The 25,012-nt window shown below is 40.9% G+C and overlaps 1 protein-coding gene across 2 annotated transcripts in view; it reads right to left on the bottom strand.

Moving 5' to 3' along the window:
• Positions 1-18: 18 nt before the first annotated feature.
• The window catches only part of dok6 (docking protein 6), a 54,689-nt gene continuing 29,695 nt past the window's right edge, over positions 19-25,012 (bottom strand). The window contains exons 3-10 of one of the 2 annotated variants that reach the window (XM_063483756.1): positions 24,602-24,709; positions 18,725-18,839; positions 14,908-15,027; positions 13,103-13,292; positions 12,578-12,716; positions 11,413-11,518; positions 4,529-4,561; positions 19-3,174 (exon numbers count right to left, since the gene is read on the bottom strand). In XM_063483756.1, coding sequence (XP_063339826.1) covers positions 3,020-3,174; positions 4,529-4,561; positions 11,413-11,518; positions 12,578-12,716; positions 13,103-13,292; positions 14,908-15,027; positions 18,725-18,839; positions 24,602-24,709 — 966 coding nt within the window. In that variant the 3' untranslated portion in view covers positions 19-3,019. The remainder of the gene's footprint in view (positions 3,175-4,528; positions 4,562-11,412; positions 11,519-12,577; positions 12,717-13,102; positions 13,293-14,907; positions 15,028-18,724; positions 18,840-24,601; positions 24,710-25,012) is intronic. The other variant, XM_063483755.1, reaches the window with a different exon arrangement.

Below are 25,012 nucleotides of genomic sequence, written 5' to 3'. Positions count from 1 at the left end.
GGCAAAAAAAAGCTGATACATGGCAGAACATTGAATTTATTACCTTTTTTTAAATCATCAAAAACATTACATATGTACATTTAGTGAAAACTGTAGGCCTACACGCATGTATTAAAAGTGCTATTATAATCTATGAGAACAAAACATGGCAGACACAAACACAATCATATAGTAATGATAACAACTCTTCATGACACTTCTACAAACAAGTGAATAGCTACAGTGAACGAAAAAAAAACAGCAAATGACAAACACAATCAACTAGAAGTTTCTCCAGTCCTCTCAGTACAGCTGCCAGTGCAATGGAACTACTATACTGGAGCTAAGACTCAACTCAGTTATACAACAGCTTAGTTAAATGTGGCCAGCAACTGTATCAGTGGACTCTGCGATGCAGGCTAACAATCATCTGTGGCTAAAATTAATAACATGATTGCGGTTTTTCTTTTTTTAATATAATATTTTGCACAAAATAAAGTGACGACTGCGAAACACAAAATAAGCGCTTGTACTTTAGAAACTGTTCAAATGTAAAACCAGGACAAAGAGCATCAATGCCAAAAAACAAAAAACCAAACAACAAAAACACAACCCACCTTTAAAAATGATTACATTTGACACTGAAAGACTCCTATGTTGCCTAAAACTGATTGTCATTGGAAACTTTTGTGATTAACCTACAAAATGCTGTAATTTCAGAATTGGAGAACGAACAAGAAAAAAAAAAGGTCATAAATTTGATGCATGAAAAACGTCACCACAAATATTTAGAGATGAAGTTGGGTCTAGTGATTGCCACCCACGGCTAACAGGTTATACTCGGTATTGATGCTGTTACATGGCATTTCACAGCTGGGAAAAAAGGAAATGTGGCAAAGCTGTTTTGAAGATTCCAAGCAAACTGTCCGGTAAGCGATGGTAAACTCAAAACCCAAAGACGTTGCTTTGGTTAGATCTCACACTCCACGGTCTGTGTGTCGGAAGGCACTTCTTACTCAAGGAGGACGATGCAGAAACCATAATCACAGCAGTGTTTCCGTCATGCTACAGAGAGGAATGGAAGCGAATGGAAAAAGGGGGCTGCAGGGAACTAGCAGGGGTAGTTAGTTGTTAGGCTGCTGGGTTTGAAACTGTGTGGGCGTTTTTTTGTTTTTGTCTTCTTTACAAGAGTAGATCTGTTTCCAAAGTCATCAGCCAATCACAAAGCCTGGAAACAAAAACCATTAGCCTCACTGTTTCAAACTTGTTACATTGTTTCATTTCCTCTGTACCAAAAAAAAAAAAAAAAAAAAGTGAAAAAAGAAATAATGTGCTGATACACAAAATCAGTTACCTTCATAGAGCTAAGAGTGGGTTTGCTTGTTTCAGCTCAGTTTCAGTTCATTTTTTATTGTCTAAAAATGTTTCACTTTAGGGTACATTTGTTTCGGTATGACTTTTAGTCTTTTTAATTACCAGTGTGTGTCGGGAATATGTGAAAGGCAAGATTTAAGAAAAATCAAAAATCGGCATACGTATAACAATAAAACCCCATTTTTTGAAGGCAGCTGTTCACCATCATGTAGACATTCAAAGTCTCAATAAACATATCCATCAAAGCTTTTACTGAACTAACAAATAGTAAAACTATGAGTTCAGCTACTTTTCTTTTCAAAAGTCTAGTTTTTATCATTATTTTAGCTAACTTTGTTTTGGTCTTCACATCTACTTTTAGTTAACTATAAAAATGTTGGTATCACATTGTCTCAACTTCAAACAGTAGACTTTTACAAGCTTTGGAGCTTCACATATTGTGTCTTTTCTTGGCTACCATTTATTCTGTAACATAGTATCAGGTAACCCTTAGGCAAATTAGAGTAGGTGCTTATCAGCACTAACCACTTCAGGTAAAGTGATTTTATGCTTCTTTTTTTTTCCCATATCAGTGGACAAATATACTGAAGTTGGAAGATTGATTTCTGAGCTTGTGAAATGGGAGTGCCAGGCAGTAGAGTAACTTTATAACAAAGTATATTTTCTCAAAGAAATGCACTGATTTTAATCTATTTTCCCAAAAATTAAACTGTGTCATTAAGTTAAATGAAAAGTAGTTATGACGTTTAATTGCCACAGAGCACATCCTGGACCCAAAATGCCAATATCACCTCTGCTCTGCGTAGCTTACTCCCTCAGGTCACTCTCTTTACACCTTTTTGCAAATGAACCAGTCCTCACAGGAGTCTGACGACGACGTGCTTGGTGGCTATTAAAATCAAATTGCTCTGGTGAAAAGGTAAGGTTGGCAGTTTTAAAGCAGATGCTGTGCGAAGGTTACATTGGATCATTTCTGACATGACGGTCCATTACTACATCCTTCAAGCACATATCTGAATGACTATTTCCCTTTGCCAGTTGTATTCATTCAGGACTTTAGCTGATCCATCACTGGCGTCAGCATCGAGTGTCTTTTGTGTAAGGCATTGATCAGTTTCACATTCTTGAGAAGAAAAAAAAAAAAAAAGCTGAAAGCAGCGAATGTGGGAGTATTTTGAGTCAAAACTGGTGGAATTTCTCATGAATTGGTTGCCGAGGCTGCACATCAATGGAGCGAGCCTGATGGCATTTCAGGAGTTTTGTAATAAAAGTTGGCACTGGTTTACAGCGGGCCGTGGTGTGTTAGTAGCTTTTAGGTTTTGTAAGGTATGATGCAGTGCTTTAAAACCGGGATGGGGAGAATCATGCTGGCTTTAAAAGGATAATGACAACATAAAACACTTGAAAACGACAGTTAAAGGATTTTTTTTCTTCCTTTTGGTACAATCTTTGAAGCTACTTCGGCTGTCGCACGTCGCACAAAAAAAATAGGTACAATCCTCCTCGAGATCCTTTTTTCGCGTACTGATCGCTCTACAGTTGACACTACTGTCTGTAAGTTATCACCATAAAATGATATATTACACATGTCGCTATACATATTTCTACATCCTCTCTAAAGCAGTGGGTAAAGTGTTCAGTCCAGTGTCGATGGAGCAATTCTCTGTCATTGAAGGGGTCTCAGGCTGCAACTAGATTCACAGCCACTAGAGGGCGACGGCGCCTCTCGCTGGTGCTGGCTCTCCTCCTGTTCAGGCTCATCAGATAGAAAGCTGGGGAACGTCTGTGCTCTCGGGATGAACGTCATCATCAGGCCCGTTCCTTTGAGAGGGAGAAAGAAAAGCCTCAAGTGAGCAATTCTTTTTTTTCTCTCAATTTCCTCTTTTTCGTTAAGAGGAGTAAAATTAGCCGATCTGCTTCATTTATCTGGAACTCCACTGCAACACTACAGTATTGTTTCTTAAACTATATAGTCATGGTGCAACTGTTGCTTAGCTACTGTCCATGGAAATATCTTTATGAAGATTAAAGAACGACGCTTCTCAATTTTGCTAAAAGAATCTTTTAAAGCCCTTTGATGAAGGTGAAGGTCCTTTTCAGATATACAAAATCTATAAACCCTAAGCTGTATAATAGTAACAGATGTGACATAAAAGCAACCTTTCATCTCAGATAAACAACTTCATTCGGCCCTCTCATCCTCCTCGACTGCTGTCGTCTCTCTCTCTCCCCTGCCATCTCCCTCTCCACCTTAATTTAAATTAACTGGCCCAATTTGTTGTGCAGTTTGTATTGGTAAAATGCACTGAAAGTGAGTAATGGATACTTGTGGGTGGAGGGCTGTTCTTGTGCAACCGCGGGACCATTAATAATATATTAGAATGCTGTTTGGAGACGTGCACACGGAGGTAGGTTGGGGATAAAGTGGCTGGCAAGCTGCTGATCATGCACCAAACAAGGAGGAAGTGGCCAATGATCAATATTGCAGGAGGTGCGAAACCTAACACAACCCTGTAATCAACTCTAACCTACAGCATACACGGAGCCAGCTAACATAGCCAGCTGGGAGAAGTTGCTGCATGTCAATATTTTTCAGGAATTTCAGATCAATTCACCTACGCAGGCTAATTGAAATTTGATTAACAAATTAAAAACTGATTGTTTTTTTTTTAATATTCCCAAGGGGCATGGGGATGAAATTGATAAAGTCGGGATTTTTACAACTGTTATTGGTGCTGAAATGCTTCTTAGCAGATATGACTTTAAGCTGTGCACACCATTTGTTATACAGAGAACACACACATACCAGAACCCACGCGCACAGCCAGCAGCACCAGATATCATGGCACCCAAAGGGAACTGGGATCAGACACGCTGCCACTTCACCACAACACGGAATATAAAACATGACCCAGTCAACCTGGCAATCAATGTCAATTGTGAGCGTACATCAGTACCACAGAGACAGAAGTCTTGTTTTTAAAAATGGAGGCATGTAAAAAAGAAAAGATGCACAAGTTAAAGAAAGATACTGAGAAGGGAAAACACAGAAAAGGCATTTTTCCTGTGCGAGTTCAGGGAACAGCTTGCAGGAGGAAGCACAGAGGGGCCTGTGTGGGTGTGAGGATGAGACCAACACAGCATCAGCCATAACAGGTGAGTCATACATACACACCTCTGTCTGCTAGTCTTTCCTTTCCACCACTCCCTGAAATGAAGGAAAAGAATAGCATAAGGCTCTAGCTTAAGGATTTAAATGTAACAGTGTCCGTGCTGTAGGAAAAGGGGGAAAAAACCCACTGCAAGTTTTAAAATGAGGGGGTGGAGGGGGGTGCACTTTGTCTTTCCTCAGCGTTGTACTTAATAGATTGCTGCAACGACTGGTGCGCAACCAGGCATATCCTTTTCACATCTTTGCCAAGACAATCCTTCTCCTCAACCAAGGCCAATTTAGACTGGGTGAGAAAAAAAAAGGTGGGGGGCGGCAGGGAGCCCAGAGCAGACAGAGAGGGCAAAGTGGATCTCATCATCTCCTCAGTGGTAAACAGTGGTGTTTGTTGTGCGGTGCCAGACCCCTGACGAGAGCCATGCTTTCGTAAAGCAGACACTCTTACAAGATAAATAAATAAAATAATAATAATAAAAAGCACTGAGAGCGATGATGGTGTCAGCATCTCCTCTCTTCGTCTATCCCTGTGAGAAGCAGACAGTGATTTGTCAGTGCCTTTTCATTACCAGGGAAGGTCATGTCATTCTATCTGGCCTGGGGTGGCAGCTGCTGGGCTGGAGCAGCAGTACAGGCAGGGGAGGGCCCTTTCACACACTGACAGAATAGCAGAGCCGGATACAGAGGCAGCTATTCACGTGTGTGTGTATGTGTGTGTGGACACACGCATGCACCTTTCTCCACCTTTTTTCCTCAAAGTGCAACAACGCAGATGGCATCCTAGAAACAGCTGTAACCAGAGAAACCCGGGCTGAACGTACCACAAACATGCACGGCTGCGTCTCCTGGGCAGTAAAAAGCCGCTGGGGTAACAACAGGCTGTAAGTGATAAAATATCAATCTGATCCAGCCTAGAGACTAGGTCGGTAACTTAAGCTTTGATTCATATAATGTGCGGTGACGTCCACCAAGAAGAAAGAAACTAACTTTTACCTGCAATAAATTTTTCATGGGGTTCAGTTTTTGCATTTACTATACATCTACAATACTTCATGTTGCCTGTCGCAGATAAGACGGGGTTATCGTCTTGTCCCTTTGATACTTGCTACCTCTCGGAAAAAATCCCCTCGCATCGCACCCGGCCGATCAAACTGGGTACAGCTCTCTATTTCATTAGAATTGCTAATGCTACATCACTAAACTACAGAGCACAATAAAATGCAGGAGTGAGAGAGAGAAAGACGGCGTGCATGCGAAACATGCGCACGCATACAAAAATGGGTACACGAAAAAATACAAGCATCCCCGTCCCTTTCCTTCCCAGTATTAGAGTTGGTAATTGAACCATTTCCGACAGGCGTGGCGCCTCGCTTTTTTTCAACTCGAAAACTTTAAAGTGCACTTCCTCTGCATCAGCAAACTCGGAGGACACGGCAGTTTCACCGAAATCCAAAAGAGTGAATAACATTAGAGTAAAGAGAGTAAAAGTGGAAGACAGCGGTATAAACCATAACCTGTCTCAGTATGACGTATCTTGTGAAGATGAAAACACCCATCTAAGGTCATATTTAAAAAAGCTGAATGCTTTGATGGGGCTGGATTTAGTTGAAAATGGATGAAAAGCTCTCTTTTCTTTTAAACAAGATGCATTTTACCATTATCTTTGTCAGTTACGGCAAACAAGGCTTTTGGGATGTGTTTTTGAGACAATTCCAGCTCAGTAAAAAGCAGATGTTGAATATATTTGAATAAAACAGTGACACTACTTTTACTGCCAAGTCCACACATTTACTGACACAAAGAAATAAACAAATAGGTGAATAAACCTCAGCGGGGGGGGAGAGACTGTGTTCCTTAATTATTCCACCGGACCCGCAGGGTATTTGAAAGCAGCCCGAGCATGACTCAGCAAATTGACTGTGCTGATTGGATATTCATCATGCACAGAGTGATACAGCCAGGAAGCAGACACAGCCAGCTGTATCATGGTCCAAGAACCTGACTTCCTACCTATATTAGGATCCAAATTATTATTCTGGGAGCTAATAGCATAATTATGAAAAAAGAAAAGAAAAGAAAAACTCACAACCTGCAGCCATGTCTACTGAGTGTGTTTAAATATGTCTGTGCACTGAAAGACAGACTGTTTTGAACTTATAAGATATTTTTAGGCACCGATTTCAACTTTTTTTCCCACCTTAGTCTGATTTTTAAAAATATTGTTAATTAACAGTGATAACTACATAATGAGTCAACTGCAATCTGGGAACCCACTGGCTATTGTCTGATGACTCAGTCCCTTGGAACAAGTGCCAGCATTTCAGGGCTTCCGGTGTAGCCAGCAGATATCACGGCCAAGATTTCTTATCCATTGTTTATGAACGCAGATAATTCTTTAAAAAAAGCAAGAAAACCCCCCAAAGCTTTCAAGATGTTATCATGGAAAATTGAACTGTTGCTTTGCTCTTCTGCATGCAAGGAAACAACCCTGTTGTTTCCTTGCATGCAATCAGAGCCTGATCACATGTTATTGGTCAGTGCTAATCAGACCATATATATGGATCACAAATCGTGTTCCGTATTTTGCATATTCATATTCAAACCTTTGTTTATAAAGACGCAACCAAGCTAAGCTGTGTGTTTAGCTGTTGAATAGATGGTTGAAAACAGATTACTCAAAGTAGTGGATGCCATGTCTGCTGCAGTGGCCTCTTTTAGTAAGAATTTTGTTAACAAATCAAAGACAGTTTTGTTCTGATCCCCCCATGAATGGATTTGGTGGCTCTGTAATCCTGTTGTGGGGCATTTTTCCAGCATGGTTTCTTCCAGGGGTCTCAAATCTGGAGTTCTTGTGCCCATCTCCATTTCTCTGATACGACTATGGTAACTAAGAACACAATTTCTAAAAACATTTTCCTTTAATTCATCATCACTTAAAATGGTTCTTTCAAGGGAAAAAAATTTGGATTTTTCACACTGATTTTGTTTTTTGTTACTAAAATGTGCGTCACATTCTGGGTCGATCACTCAGTGCATTATTGTTTTAAATTTGCTGAACCTCAGTAACGCTGGCTATCATGGATGTATACACATACATGTGTAGTACTGAGTCCATCTACTTATGGATTCCAAGTTCAAAAGGTCATGGAGGAAAACAGATGATTTATCAGTGGACAGACTTGTTTGCTTTCACTGCTGCTGCTTATGCCTGAATTACACTTCTGCAGTGAATCTATATATAGAGCCTATGATGTAGCCTACACCAGTGTCCACTGGTATCACCACTTTTATACCTGTCGTCGATAGCAACATGTGGTTACATTTCTAGCTAGGTTTATATTTGGTCAAAGCGTGGGGTTTAAAGAGGGCATGCCTACGGCACAGATCTAACACAGACATAAAAAAAGCTATTACCAGCACGCTTTATCAGTAACTAGAATTTAAACTAAACTGAAACCAGCCTTTTTATCATCACTTTTTCTATTCGACTAATATATGTTACAAAAGTACAGACTAGTTTTAATTTGATTCACTGGGACAAAGAGTGCAGTTTTTTTTTTAAAAAAGTGCTCAACATGTTTTTCCAGGTTTATTAGTAAAAAACTCTTCTTTTTTTTGGTAAAATGATTTCATAGATAACAAATGACAAATTAAAGTTCCAAATAATCATAAATATCCCACTAGTATAAAGATGTTATGGCTTCACAGTTATCAGATCTCAATCCAACATTTATGGGCGATTCAGGAAAAATGATGTTCATTCCTCCAGCTGACTTCCAGAGACCCTCATGAGAATCAATGGGTCACCTAACAGATTACTTATACACTGTATGTTGATTTTCCCTTTAATTTGTTACCTGGCTGTAGCAATCAATTGTTAAAACCAGATGAACAAATTTGGAACATGTCAATGAAAGGATGCTTTGACCTCCAGGGAGGTGCAGGCCTGCCAATAAGGAATCAATGCAATTAATGTGTGAGGCCATCCTCATCTATGTCTTACAGGCATGTTAAGCGAATCGCCACCCCGCCCCGCCCGACATGCCAAACATCCCATGTCGCAACAGGACTTAAACTCCCGTCACTCCCCAGAACAACCTTGTTGTCCTCTTTGCCTGACGAGACCTCAAACGTCCTCAAACACACTGATGCATTCAATTTATTCATGGAAAGGGTGGAGAGATAATAGCAAAGCAGAATGTGCACGAGCAGGAGAAGGTGGAGGGTTGTTCCAAACGTGGACCGACATGCAGAGAAAGTGTGGGAGGACCAGTGGATATGCCAAGGTGATGGATGAGAGAGAAGCTCCTCTGCTCACCAGAGTTTGGAGAGGAAGAGTTTAAAAGGAGACTTTACAGTGACTGAGCTTATAAATAATGACCCCAAGGTGGAAGCTTCTCCGTTTAGTGTATATGAGTAAAAACATGTTGATGTTTGGAATGGAAGACTTGCGTTTTGCTTTTAAGCTTATCGGCCACAATTAAATGATAATGAAAAAAAGAAAGAAAAAAAAACCACCCCAGCCTTAGCTTTTCAAAAGAAAATTATGACGTCAGAGCGACTTTCATCTTAGCCGGGCTTTCTGTTTAGCTCTATCAGTGAAAGCCAAAAGGCCCATAATCCTCAGATAAGTCTACTAATCAACTAATACCACGGACAGAGCATAATCGCATCAGCTCACTAATCACCTTTCTGCCTCTGGTCTACATCTAGACATTAAACACACACACATACACAAACTCTCTTACTCCTTCTGAAGTATACGTGTACATTAAGTGCACACAGAGGACAAACAGGGCTGAGCTTGGATGCATACGGACCACCTGCTGCATTATTAATGCACTCGGTTCGAGGCGCTCTCGCTTACTTGCACACGTGCGCAAACACAAATGTGCTTTCTTTCACAAATCATTCTTGTCTTTTATAATGTAATTTAGATTGGCTTGTGTGTCTCTGCTTTTGGTTATCAAAGAAAAAGACATCCTCAGAGAGCTCACGCACATCAGTCAAATTCTTAGGAGGGTGTGAACGGGGATGGAAATCGAGAACGGGTTCCAAATAGTCAAATCCACCGGAAACCTCCAAGCTCGCCGATTCCTTTTTAATCAATGCCGGCGTGTTTTTCCGACAGCTGCGCATCCCAAAACAGTCACGTCAAACTCGTGGCAATGGAGTGAGTCACAAAGCTTTTTTTTTCCTACTGTGTTTCTAGACTGAGATAACACAGCAGTTGGGTTGACTCTAAAAACCTGCGTAGGCCTATTTTTTTGTTTGGTTTTTTCCAAGCACAGAATATTGAACAGGAATCAACCAAGAATGGGTGAATAATCAGATCCATATGTGGAATCAATAGAGTGTTCTCAATATTCAGGTGTGAGCCGCTCTCCTGGGAGTATGTGCACTGGGTTACATTTTAGCCTGTAGTAGATTTGCTTTAATGTTTGTACTGCATCGCCCAGCTTCTTCTTCTCCCGAGCCTCAGCTGGACAGCCAGTCTGACATTATCCTGGAGGATACCTTCATAAACTCGAGAATTCATTTTCCGCACAATGACGGCCAGCCGTCCAATCCCCGAGGCAACAAAAAAGATCCAAATCGCGATGCCCCCCTTTCACTTCAGTTCACCTTTTGATGTTTTCATGTTGGCATGCAGGGCCTTTTCATGCTATACATAGTGCAACGTGTTCTTCCCAAACAATTTAACCTTAGTTTAATTAGCACACAAAAGATTTTTCAGGTGCAGCACAGCATGAAGGAGCTTTGTGGCAACTTAAGGTGTGCAGTGATGTTCTTTTTTAAGCAACTTGCTCTGTTGTGTTCTGCCAAGGACACCGGGCTCCGTGCAGTCTTTCCGCTTGATTTGCATACGGCAGATTCACAAAGTGGAACAGAGATGTTAACCTAAAGCCTTTTTTGGGCTTCTTTTTTTAAGTCTCGGAGCTTTTGAAGTTATCTATTTAGGCATCCACTTCTAGAGAGAAGCTAAAGAGCTAAATTAGATCCATCTATACTGACTTTGTTTGAGTGGAAGAAAGAAGATAACTTTGTAACATTCCCCAGCTTCATAAAAAATTAGCTATTTAAGATCAAAAGTCTCTAATATCCCTGATTCACACCATATATCATGTTTCATTGATTTCACTCCTGAATCCAATTAGCTTTAGCTGATGCCATTATCCTAAGGGTGCATATTCTTTTTACAACCTAGAACAATAGCGCGCAAGCAATTCGTGATTATGTGATAAAAAATAATTTGTGTCATTAAGAAAACAGGAAGAGTCTCAGCTCCCAGCTCAGACTCAGGAGACAGAAACTCCTAGTTCTACTTGTAAGTTGTTGTTTAAGGCTTACAAAACAACACGCTTTGAGATGAATTGTGAATTTCCTCTATATGCAAAAAAATAAATACATTTATTCATAGCTTAGATTATGATCTGACTACCTTAAGACAAATTTGAACCTAAATCTGGATATTTTCCATTATTGTTGGCTAATTTTTCTGTATGATTAAACTCAACAGGAGCCTAACATTTTACCAAAGATCTTTATAGCAAAGCGGAGAGAGCTCACCCGCTTGTGTTGAGTTTGTGACTATAAACGTCAGTGCTTACACAGAGTGGAACTCATCTGCATTCATTTTCTTGAACTCAAGCTTATCAGATGTGCATCAGATAAGGCTGAGTTTGCATGCCAGGCATGAGATAAATGCAACTACCAGCCAATGCACAAGACACAAAAAGTACATATTTGTAAAACTATATAGTGCTGAAATACACAGAGGTAAAAGCTAAAGTCATAACTGTCGTGTAATCCTCATTAGCAGTTTTTCAGTCTTGCCGGCGAGCCAAAACCCCAACCCGTGCATATGACAATTAGTGACTTCTTGTTTGTACCTTGGTAGCTGTACAGATCCCCCACGCTGGTCTGACGCGTGATGTGCTGCCAGTAGGCGCTGCGTGGCAGGGAGATGGACTTAGTTAGCGTCTCTCTGGAGTGGCTCTGGAACAGACAGAGAAAGCGTACGGTGGCTCTCACTTTTCTGTCACTCTCAGTCAGTCGCTCACAACAGGTGAAATTGCTCTGCATAGTCAGTAAACAAACAGCATGGGTAATACAGCATATTAGAGACTGAATGGCATGTTTCTGCTATGAATGGCTGCGTGATGGGTGAGAAGAACACTCGTTCGGGGTCCCCGTGTTGTTTTGCCAGGGAATGATGCATTTTATATTTTTGCATTCAATGTGAAACCAAAGACTCCCGTCTAGAAAAAGCAGCTTGAAATACATTAAGTGTTGAAAAAAATATGGATTTACCCAGCAGTAAACATGCCATTTCCCCCATTCTGCTACATGAGCGGTCAGTTTTCTGTTGCTGAGCGTACATTTTATAGAGCTAAGGGTAGCTGCATTTGGAAAAGTTCCCAAATGGTGGGGTCCAGGAGCATGACCATATGGTCAAGGCTCATCAAACACTAGGCAGGCCTACATAAATAAAGAATACAGATGATAGCGGGGAGGATGGGAGGAAGGAAGAAAAGCATGGGATGATGTTGTGGTGGAAAGAGGAAACCGAGGCCAAGACGGCAGGGTGTCAGAGGGCTCCTGGTCCAAAGCGGCAATACAGTACCTAGAGAGAAATGTGTGTTGTGTATGTGAAAATCATGACTTATTGCCTGCTTTCTAAAACGGATTCTGCAAAAAGCCTCAATGAAATGCTCGTCAGATCAGCCTCAAACAGGCAGGGAAAGAGCTGCAGAAATACCAGAGGAAAAAAGGTGTTTTATTAAATTACAGTAATATGTGTCTAAGTGTGTGCACAGATGGAGTCTTTGTGTTTCTTCTGGCATCAATTTCAGCAGGATATTTTAGCTACAGAAAGCGAAGCTCACTATGTTAGTGATACATAATTATTTCGACAACAACTTCATGTTGATACCAGCATTGATTATTAGCCGCTTGTTATGCTGGCGGTACAAGAAGGCAGTTGTCGGGCTTATCAAGTGCGGCTGGTGGATATAAGATAAACAACGGAAGAGGAAAAGAAAAGCACAAATGTACCTGGGAGCTCTTCTCCATCTCCTCCATCATCCTCTCATGCTGCTGGGCAATGGCCAGCGTGGCCGAGTGGACCCGCTGGTAGATCATCTCCCCCTCCCGCGTCTGGAACGTGAACAAACCCTCTCCTGTGTCACACATCCTGCGCCAGGAACACACACACAGAGACCCACTTTGATCGTGCTCACTCTCAGATTGCTGATCTACAAATATGCATGGCTGACTGTTCAGTTACAGAGAGAGAGACACTATAATAGCCCGCTGGAGTCAAAGACATAAACACATGCGTGAGTAGATACAGTACACAAACACAGACACACATTCACAGAGGCACCTGTCACATCGTCGCCTGAAGGGCTCTGCGGCAAATGCTGATATCCTGGGATGTTTCGGATATCCGAAGTTGCTTTGTTGAAGTTTTTATAACCTTTCTAAAAGTAAGTTTTTCACTCCCACTGCTAACATTTCAATCACACGTAAGACAACAGCAGGCATGAAATATTTGCATGCACATACGCACACACGCACCTTCCGGACTCGAAAGTGAACCAGGTGGAGTCTCTGCCGTATCTGCGCAAGGAGCTGAGGGGCCACATGACGAGTTTGAGGCGAGCGTTGTGAATGTCCCACAGATAGATGTTTTCATGAGTGATCTGCATGGTGCACTCCCCGTAGATGTCCAGGTTGGGGGTGGGCATTAGGTACACGTTGAAGCGTTCTGAAAGAATTCACAGCAGACTTACTTGAAGGTGGGATCCCACAGCGAAGAGTGCGGTTTAACTGAGCATAGATGCGGGTTGTGTCATTCACAACAGCAAATGGTGCTTTAGAGGGTGGATAAAATATAAGCCACATGAGGTGACTAGTCGGGGGCTGCGGTTTTGTTTAAATTTTAAAGAGGCTATGAATTATTATTATTGAAATATTGCAAGGTTACTGAACATGGCTTCTATCGCAGAAGTAGAGAAAATCGACGATGCAGAAGGCATTTTAAGCAGTACTTTACTGACTTCAACCGCAGTGGGTCTAACCGGCCATCCAGTGAGCTGCACCAGAATCAGTGAGCCAAATCTGCCCATTCACATTAAACCATTTCTCTGAGGCAGGCAGACAGAGAGAGTCAGAGAGACAGTGTGAGGGGGGGAAAAAAGTCCTCCATAATCTAAATTAGTTCTCACTAATTACGCTTAATGATTCAAAATAAGCCATGAGTCTGCAGTGGATAGAGAATGGCAGTGTCATGGTGTGGCATATTTTTAGGGACAGTGAAAATGAACTCTGATCTAATTATCAGCCCCTGCTGTTTGGGGAGGGCTACTAATTGAAATTGCAGGCTAAAGCCTTTTGTTTCATTCACTCAAAGAGGCAGCAGAGAGGTACGAGTTCAGTTAATCTCCATAACACTTTGCTGAAAGCTTTGTAGGAGCAACAAACAGCAGGATTTCTGCCACAGCTGAAGAGAGAGCGAGTGTTACAGTTCAACTGGCTCCCCACTCCCGGCACAGTCAAAAACTTGCGTATTGATACCGTAAACGAATGAAGCCAAGTTCATGTTGAGGAGTACAATTTCACTCTGCAGCCGCAACAGGATGTAATGGGTCGAAATGACGGCAGGTTCTTTTCAATTCCTCGCCCCCCTTTTTTCGACTTTAAACTGCTCGTTTTTGCCTGTTGCCTTTTCGATTTCCTCCGCGACTTTACAAATTACACAGGGAATGAGCTCCACTGTGATAGCAGAGCCCTGTTGTCTCCTCTCTTTTCCATTTTCATTTCCTGTAAGTGGAATATGTGGGGAGGCACATTTATTTCACATGGCTTTAGGAGCCATAATCTCATCCATCTCTGTGACAAGCTTCATTATGAGGGAAGCCAGTGATGCACAGCACTTCTCATTAGGCCTGGAACAGAGCCCCGGCCGCAGCCTGTGACTGACCTGTGCTCACACACACACACACACACACACACACACACACACACACACACACACACACACACACACACACACACACACACACACACACACACACACAAACATTCTTCTGAAGTCTTAAGTTGAACCCTTGTGTGTGCTAATGTAAGTATGGGCTGTAACAGGGGACATCGAATCAGGTATTGGCAAGAAAAAAAGAAAAAGAAACTCCCATTATTAGTCCGGCCTAATTGGACAGCGGCTGTTCTCCATTCACCTAACCCTCTGAGGTCTTAGTTGCTTTAACACATAAAGGCCTGGACTGCATCAGCTAACTGCTCGGTGGCAGGCTGAGCGAGAGAGATTGACCCTGAATGGCTGTCTGTGTTAGCCCCGTGTTAGCAGGGACTAATTGGGCACTCACCGTTCTGCTCCCGCTGCACCCCCGCTGCTAACAGGTCTGGCTCTCCCAGGCTGATGTCATTGAGACGGCTGCCCAGGCACTCCATGCACAGCAGCTTACACCATTCCTCTGCATCCAGCTCTGCACACAGCAGCACAGCATAAAGGAATGTCCACCATTAACCACACACATACAGGACAACACATGCTGTACATGTTACACTACCATAACTGTGCTGTGTATGCCACCAAATAAACCATCTAAGGAATTTCAGGAGTAATGCGTTACATGCACAAGGCAACAGTACAGCAAACAGTGAAAGGATTGGGGGGGGGCGTCAGTCTGATTGATTTGGTGCAGATTAAAAAAGGCAGTGGATTCTGTCCAGATGAAGACGGAGTTTCTCCTCCATTATCTGCCAATACTCAGCTCTAAGGCTATAAAATATAAGTAGCACAGCTAAAACAATATGGCCAGAGTAAATCTGAAACTAGTGATAATCTACTCAGGTAATCAATAAGCTATTTCCCAAATTGAAGAAGGAGTTTTGCTTGTTAGCTGGAAACATGAATTCAACATTTTTTTTAAAGTTTTATACTCTCTTTCCCTTCAGACATAGTTAGAGTGGATGTTTCCACCACGATAAGCAATCAAACATATTACCTGGCTATAGAGTCATATTTAGTGTAGAAAGGCAGTGGTATCATTTTACAATCATTTTTGCATTTTCCAAAATAAGGTTGTCAAAATTAGCATGAATGTGTAATCAGATGGCTTTTACTTTGAAAAGGCTAAAAAAGTTATGGACCGCCCTGCAGTGCCTCTGATTGGGTTGTGTTTAGCAGGTTAAGTGGATGCATGATTCACATGGAACAATAATTGGCTGGAGGAGTGAATCAGAGACGCAGCAGGTCCAGAGCCACAGAGTAAATGACTTTTTCCCTCGTGGTATTTTAATTTCCACTAAAGGAATAATTGCTGCTTTTTGTTCTATTTCATTGTTTTATACATACAACATTCACATTCCATATTCCTACATACACAGTTACTCCTTCCCCCACAGAGGGACAAATTAAAGTCCTTTAAAGGGCAAAATTTTTGGATTTGATTGAAATGTAACTCCAGGATCTCGTCTGTCTTTATAAGTGTGCACATGAGCACCTTAGTAACGTGACATTATTATTTTTTCCAAACCCTTGTTACGTCCCTCTCTTAACGAGAAAATAAGAATGTATCCAAAATGTTGAAGTTAAGATTTGAGGGCTCTTTTTTTACCATTTCTTTTTTATTTCATCCCTACAGAAAGCAAAGTGAAGGTACCGCTTTAAGTGCCGCTGAGGTTTTACACGGAATCATCCGATCCAATAACTCCCTGAAATGCTGTAATGAGGTGAGCTAACCAGCTGTATTCATATTTAATGTATAGGTGGTATTAATAGTCTCCAAAGGTGCCTTAGCAGGACACCTTTGGGGGCACACGGGGTTACGAGCCTTGTGTTGGGGCTTTAACTTCCAAATTTATGTTTAGTAACATAGAGCCACAGTGAATGAGCATTGTTGGATAATTTTGAGAAATTTGGACAATTAGGACAATTATTGTTTCCTTCCAAAACAACAATCTTGGATTAAGGAAATGAGCTGCGTGTAAGAAGTTGCGCCTGCTACGGATGAAAGCCGGAAACGAAGCAGAACATTTATTGTGAGACAGATTTTTTAATTTAAGGCTAAGTGGAAACAAATGATTTCATGAATCAAATCTGGAAGTCTGTGTGGCAGTGTGTTACGTGTGAATACCAATTTTCCTTCCTGTTAAGTCAGAAAAATTGTGTTTACAGTGCAGAAGATTTCCAATTGTCTTACATGAACGTTTGGTGAAAGTCACTGAAGTGCGAAATGAGGCAAACGCCAGAGTTGTTTATCTTTCTGAAGCTCCCTGGCCCTGGGGAGCACTGGGATTTGTAACTATGGCCACTCATGTGTACAGAGACACATGTGCCAGTTGGGGGATTTCTACCATGTTTCTGTGTTTGCTTACGAAAAAATCCTCATGCGCACGTGTAAAATGCGAGAGAGCATTGGCGTGTCTTCCTGGCGTATTTGCCGGCATTGTAAGACAACCTGTTTGTCAGCTCAGCTCTGACAAACATTGTCAATGGGACAGATCTACATTACTCTGCAGGGTGAAGGAAAGGTCTGCTGCTGCCTGGAGCGCTTCATTCACACATACAAAACAGCGAAACTTTGGAGCCACACATTTACAGGCAGCACCAGCAGCTCTGAATTTGAGCTCTTTCCTCACGCCTCCCCAGATTCAGCTTTTCTCATTCAGTTGCCATGGCCTTCTTGGCCTCTAAACTCCCACACTTTTTAAGGCCAGTGAGTGGAAAATCAGCTAAGCAAACAGTTCATCAGCACAGAGGCAACCTCGCAACTCCATGTGCCATGCATGAAGAGATGTTGCGGGAGGATGTCTCAGTGTGGAGGTGTGCTGTGGAAAAGGATGGATGTGCTGGCAAGATGAAGCTGGAGTGACAGTATATGTGAGAATCAAATCAAAAGACAGTCGAGCTTTCTTTGTATTTCCTGTTTCGGGAGAAGGTGCCGTTATCCAGACAAATACAAAATGTATATCCACTTGTATACGTGCTGTCAGGCCCCATTCGGCTGTGGAATTTAAAGAGTTGGCACACTTGACAGGATTCTCATCTCTTCAGGTCATGCTCATCTCTCTTTATGTGCATATTTGTCAGATGCACCCAAAGCTGTCAGGAATTTTAAATGATTTTTCCTTTGTTCCATCCCGTGTTTCCTCAACAGCACACCAAACAACACGGTATTGCTTAGATGGAGGCATAAAATGGTTATTTTTAAAAAACTAAAATATCAAGAGAGCTTCATGAGACCTAATTATCTGCTTTTTCTCTTTGCTTTTAGAAAACAGTGAACAGCCAATTATTGGCATATTTGTATGAATGCCTTAAGAAATGACTGCACTTTAAAAATGCCAGTTTTTAAATCCATACCCTCACTGTTGTTGCACTGTAGAAAATAGGCAGCATGCCAAATTTAAATCTGATACAACCTGAACCTCTTACTTACTTACAGGATGGCACATTTTTGCTAATTTCCACAAGTTTAACACTTGTGGATATCATGTGATGCAAGGGAAATAAAGGATATCAGATGTGGAAGGTTGACGGTGAAAAAAGGGGAAAAAGACACTCATATGTTGGGGTGAGAGGACTGATTCAGCAGAGATAGGGGGAGAGAGTTAAGATATGAGTTCACAACTCTCCATCTCATATGCGCATATTCCCAAATGCACACCTGCAAGAGTGGAGTTAAGATGTTAATTAAGGTGCATCCACCTTACCTAACCCTCTGCTTTCAGCTTTGCACAAAATAAACCCCCCATCCATGTGCAGATCCTGAGCCTTCTTTGCTGTCTATCCACGTATTAGAAACAATCTCTATTGTTACAGTCTATAATTGAGTTGAAACACGCCGCAAATTATGCCCAATATCAGTTTTCATACCTGCACTATGAAAATCAATATTTCGGAACAGATCCTCCCACTTCTTAATATAGCGGCAAATGAGCATCACTTGGCTAAACTCCAGTTCTCTGCTGCCTCCCTCATCTCACTCGTTCTATTTGTCTTTCTCCTTCAACCTCTCACTTCTCACTCTCCTTCCACTTCTCGTCAAACTTTTCAAAAAAAAAAAACACGCCGCCAGTCCTCACCTTACACCTACCAGCACATTTATAAGAAATGACACTTGAAATCAGTGCTGTCCTTGCTCTGAAGTGGCTAAAGAAAAAAAAATTGATTTTTACCTGATTCGCAGGCGAATGTCTTGGACGTGTCATCACAGAAGATGATCGCCACAGCATGCTTTTTTGTCTCCCGTGGCATCCGGGTAATGTTCTTGATGTTATGGAGCTCAGTGATCTAAAAAGAGAGTGTGGCAGGAGGATATTGCCTTGAATGAACACAGCTACCAGCAGCAGCTGCAGCAGCATGGTTTAATTGCAGCCTTGCACAGCTTTGCTGAAATTGCAATAGCAGTTAGAGGCTTAGCATCAAAGAGGTGAATTAAAACAAAACAAAACAAAAAAGGGCGATGGGGGTGATCTTCAGGGATACATAAACAGAAGTCGTTATTCTGCTGATTACAAAAAATAGCTTAAAACAGTAAGAAATCACACACAGTGTCAGCTTCCTGCATCATAAAGTCTGCTGCAGCGTGACGTGTAAAATGTAAGTATGTTATTTATTTTAAAGGCACCCCTATGAATAAACATGACCCGGTGCTCTTTCGGTATACACTGCACATCTATTGTTCATCTCCTCAAAGCTGCCCTTCCAGTCAATAGACAGGAGCGCGATCATAAGCATCTAAATCACTTTACCAGGAGATTGATTGAGCAAATGAAAAAAAGAGAAGATTACATTTAATTAAATATAAACCGCATTTACAGGCCATTTTGTTCAACAGTCTTCTCTGTGTTCACTCTGCCTAGTAGATAAGACCCATTACATTAGTGTAGTCCATTGTGTGCTAACTGTGGGCAGTTTGCCAGACTGTTGGGAATGAATTAGCTGGGCTCCCTGTATAGTAAAGCTTGACTGTTAAAAGTTAAGGGACCAGACCTTATACACACACAGGATATGTGGACTTGAGATTTCTGTGTTTGATAGTATTAGATGTAATGCATTTGCCCCGCAATATTGAACTTCAACTGGAAATGCAACAGATGAAGAAGTAAATCAGAGGCTATAATACTGAAAGATAAGAAGTGCTTTGTTTTTTGTTCCGTTTGTTTATTTTTCTTATCCCCTCTCAAAGATGGTATCTAAATATTTCATATGAGATACGGTATGAATTTGTCCTCGGGCAGGCAATTCATAACTGACACAAAGTAAGCGTCAACGCTGGGAATTTCTAAGCAGTGAATGTCACCAGCCTCTCATCTCTTTCTTTCCCTGTTTGTGTTTAGAGTGTAACTGCGCATGTTTTAGTCTTTATCTGTGTGATGCGTGTGTGAAATGAGAGATTTGGGTGCATTCCCAGCCTGAGGTGCTAGAGTCCAAGCATAGTGAATCATTTCTGATGAGACCTATTTCCTCTCCCTTTCTTTCCTCTTCATCTTTATTCATGTTTAGCTTTCATGCATAGCAGACATGAGGCGCAAGAGAAATCTCATGTTTGGAAAACTGGAACCCTAGTCATACTAGTGGCTCAGTGTAGTCTAACTTGTATGCTAAATAAAAGGTACCATCTTCTCTAAGTAGATTAGCCTACTAGCATGCTCATGTTTGCTAATTAGCATGAAACGTAAAGAGCGGCTGAGGCTAAAGAGAATGCAGTTAGGTTTGCAGGCATTTTGAAGTCAAACTGGTTGAACTGTGAACTAAATTTAACAGAATTCCATCTAACAGCGGTCGACATGGGGTTGAAAGCTAGTTTTACAAGTGCCAGTGTTAGAGTAAAACAGCTGTTTCCATCAAGTGGCTTCGTCTTCTAGCAGCTAACGATCTCTCCTGTTAAATCACAGTAAAGTACTGTTTATTGGTTTTCCAGCATGGAACTGTAATTTTACAGTGTTTCTGCTATAATCTAAAACAGCAGTTTCCTATTGTGAAAATAATAAACAATAAAGTAACCAACGTTGTCTGGCTGAATATATTACTGCTGGCTCTCCTTCTGCAGTGTCCAAAGTGAGATTATTAATGTAAAATGTATTGCAGTTGTACATTGATCTAAAAAAGAAATTCTTATTCTAAACATGTACTTGATCTTCAAGTCCTCATCCACCTGAATATACAGTACTGTGCAAAACAGGGAAGACTGTTAGTCATTTGAGCCACCCCTCATTTCTTTATATTTTGCTAGAAAAATGAACAATTGAAGCTGTAATTTATTGAAACATTTGCAGCAAAATAAAAATATAAGGCAAAAACAAGAGTTTATGCACGTCTAACAAGCTTGACAGTCAATATTTGTTATGACCACCTTTAATCAACACAGTCTGAAACATTATTGTGATTTCTTTAGGTAGTCTTCAGAAATACCTCCTTGGGCTTTGAGGTTCTGCCTCTGTGGAGCCCAATCCATGACAGATAGCGTTCTCTTGTGTGTTTAGGTCAGCTTTTCTCATTTTTTACTCATTGTCAAGGACCCTTCTACTGAGACCACTTCTGATGAGACCTTGGGTAATAGTATATGGATCAACTGAAGGTCCAGAGCATCTCTCAGGTCCTGCGTCAGGTCTTTACTCTATTTTTTTCCGGTTTCTTAAGGACATGATTTTCAGTTCATCTTCTGTCAATAGATTTTTAGATCTGCCACTTCTTTTGTTGTCCTCTTGTCCACTTTCCCTACATTTTAAAAGAAAAAACTGCACGCCATGCTGACAAATATGCTAGGTTTTTAGCTAATAGCTCTTTGGAAAACAACTTGATGGTGTAAACATACAATTTTATCCCTTTCATAGCATGCTATGTGTTGCATTTTTCATAGTTTAAGCTAAAAAAAAAAAAACACCTTCAGATACCTTGGAGAACTAGTGCTCAAGACAAGAAAGGCTGGCTCCTTGGAAGTAAAATATAAAGAAAGGATGTGTGGCCCAAGACATTTGACTATAAAAAGATCATCTTGTGGTATTTGCCTCCATTCCCCATTTGCTATGCACAGGAGCTGAGGTTCAACAATTTGACATCCACCCTGATAACGGATGATTAAGCAAATCTTGATTATGGAGTTTCATAGCGAGCTTAAACTTTACGCCCTCCCCACACATGCTACAGGATTTTGTTCAGATGAGATCTGGTTCTGATTTAACAGACATAAAATATGAATTTAGTCATTCGGTATTTGTATAAAAGTGCAACATAGTTTGTACAATAATTTTTGCTATATAGACCAAATTGGAGGAACAACCAGCTGCACTAGTGAGGCTCAGTCTGCTCAGCTCTCCCTGCTTTGCTGGTTAGTTCCACATCCATGTGTACAAATTAGGCATTTAGCTACAGCTCCATCATTTCATGTTAACTGCTCCTGTCGGGACCTCAGGAGAGCTCAGGAAATGTAGCACAAAGGAGAACAACTTTTCAGAGAGCTAAAAATATTCAGGGACTTTTTACTGCGTGGACCAGTGCTCCTCAGACAGCAAAAACTGCACAGGGAGAGGGAGACGAGTGGGAGAGAGAAGAGGGAATGAAGAAAGAAAGGGAAAAAAAAGCCAATCCCCTTTGTGTTGATTGTGTAAATCAGCCACCAGTGCAGCCTATTTCCCCCCAAAGCACTGCAGCGTTGAATGAAGCCCTCAGACGGGACCTTTCTTGATCTTTGTGGCGATGCATTACCAGGCGCACTGGTGCATGTGTGCACTCATCGCTCACTCCAGCACTGGGTGTATGAGATCCCTCTGGGAGGGGAGTTACAGCCACACAGGATGCCCCATGTGACAGCATGATGCAGTAGGCATAGAGATGTTTCATTCACAATACATGGCTGATACTGTAGCGGCAAAGCGAGCTAAGGAAATGGATCAAAACACCTACCTAGCTTGTATACAAGCTTTCTCAGACAGGAATGTGGAAAAAAATGTTAAATTCTAAAATGAAAAATCTCACAGCTGACTCACAATCAGAAATGGTAAAGAGTACTAAATCTTCTCTCAAACATATCGCCTTATGAGAAACTGATGTCACAGTCCCCTATTATCTGCAGTTATCTCCCCTCATTATGATAAAACATAGTTCACAGTGCTACTCCTTTAACATCGTCTCCACTCACCATGATAATGAGCCATAATTGGAGTATTTCAAAGGGCTTAAGAGGCAGGGAGTGAGATATTATACTCTGGATTATTACTTTCTGAAGGGAGGAAAAAGGCCCCAAAGGACAAGATAAAGTTGCAAACTGTGTCTTAATAGATCCTTAACTTCATCATCTGAGGCCAATGGACAGAACTTAATACATCAAGATGAAAACAAGGCACAGTTGTGCACAACCATATTCCATAATCTTTTTATACAGTGTAAAAAGCACCTTGTGAGTAATATACTCTTAAAAGATAAGCGGCAGATACTTTTCTTAGAAGTCGTGCTGGAAATTGAAAAAAAATATATCTTGAAAATCAGTCCACATGAGACTTTTACCAGAACATTTGTTTCTGTAGTTTGAAGAGGACAGGAGGATTTTAAGAGGACAGTTCCTGACATCTCATTTTACTGGGGGACCACTTCCATCAGATTTTATCAGCTGAAGCAAATTAATTCCACCAATTGGCCAACCTGCAAAATGAAACTCTGGGCTGCCGTCTTGTAATTGTGCTCTGCATGTCAATGTCATCAGCATTTAGACAGTACCTTAGGCTGCTACATGAGGAGTCACACAGCAGGTTTAATCTTCTTTTGGGATTCAAGAGGACAAAGATCGGACAAACTTTTAGTTTCAAGGTCCTTTAATGACCTTAAATACCCGCTGGGTGTTGCATATATGGTTTTCTATAGAGGCTACAGTTTCATCGACTTCAGTAGAGTCAAATACAAAGTGATGTCTAATGATTACATTAGACGAAAGGTCAGGGTGTTACTAAATCATCACGAATCATACTCTGGAGATTATGAATATTGATTCCTAATTTCACGGTAATGCGGTCACTACATGCTGCATTATCATGATCGACCAATGAACTGAGTGACATTGGCATCCTTAAACCTCACCACCCACAATGAGAATTTTATCTCCAACACTGGGCTTACTGGTACAGCACACAAAAAGTCAGCACTGTGTAAATAAATACAATGTAATATGTTACGCTGTTCAGAGTGATTATTGAGTACTTGTTTTGTTCATAATGTGTCATACAATAGAACAGAAAAGAACACACTCATGGCCACATGCTACTTTGTTAGCGTGGAAGTGAGTGGAGACCCAAAATTAGCTAAAGTGAACCGTTGTGTGATACCGCAAAAACAAGATTCCCAAGCCACAAGCCGGCAGCCTCAAAGAGGAAAGGATCAAAGCAGTAATGAGAAAGATTATGGAGATAAACAAATTGGAAAACATCTAAAATGTGTTATATGAATCTGTTGCACCTGGTTTTGTTCAGTAAAATCTGTCAGTTAAAGGTGGAATCAGCAAAAATTGTTATCAGCAGGTCAAACTTGGAGGAAAATCAAAAACCTGAAACTGCAATCGGTGCGTCTCTACAAAAATTATTTAAACATTATATGATGGTTTAGACATCTTCAGATATAAAGAAAATCCTTTTTGAGCCACAGATAAGGCCACAGATTTTCATATGAAAAAGTAATCCTAATCCCCACAGCTAAGAATATAGATTATTTAGTTCATTTTTTAATCAGAAATGTTAAAATTCCCTGATCAATTTAAACATTTACAGTTTTTTTTAGTCTTCTACATATTATTTTAAATATTTTGGACTTCTTGTCTTAACCTTTACACTGGGCTGGGAAAATGCGGTTGTCATTTCATAGGGTGATGGACAGATTAATCAAGAAGTAACTGATAGATTCATTGATGATCACAACTCGTATTAGTCACAGCCAGAGGATCAAAATCACAATCAATTATGTTGATCTAGTACTCAATAATCATTTTATCTACTAAAGAAGACATCAAGACAAACAGTTAATTAAAAAGGAATGATGTTAGTGATGTTTTTGAGTCATTTGTTTACCTTGTGGAAGCTCCTGAAGTAGGCTGCCTTCTCATCTGGGTACTTCTCTAACCGCCGGGGTCCTTTACTCGAGGCTTTCTTGAACACCAGCCAACACCTCCGGAAGATCTGACAACAGACAACAAATATTATGGTAACTGCAGATATAAAACTACACCATCATATGAAAGTCAGACCAGAATAAAATCAACTAGATAGAAAAATTAGCAACATGAGCTATCATCCTGGAATCAAAACATACTGTTAATGCCAAAAAAAACCCCAAAACCAGCAAAACGTCCAAGCAAAGTGAATAAATATATTAGTGAAGCTGTGGATATTATATAAGGAAAAATAGATTGACCTCAGGGCTCATTCATCAAATTTAAAATTGGAAAGCGCTGACAAAAACTCGATAACACTGATCCTTAC

Source organism: Pelmatolapia mariae, linkage group LG9 (assembly GCF_036321145.2).
Source record: "Pelmatolapia mariae isolate MD_Pm_ZW linkage group LG9, Pm_UMD_F_2, whole genome shotgun sequence".
Lineage (NCBI taxonomy): Eukaryota > Metazoa > Chordata > Actinopteri > Cichliformes > Cichlidae > Pelmatolapia > Pelmatolapia mariae.
The sequence above is the reverse complement of the archived record's forward strand: the minus strand, read 5'-3'. Positions and strand labels throughout refer to the sequence as shown.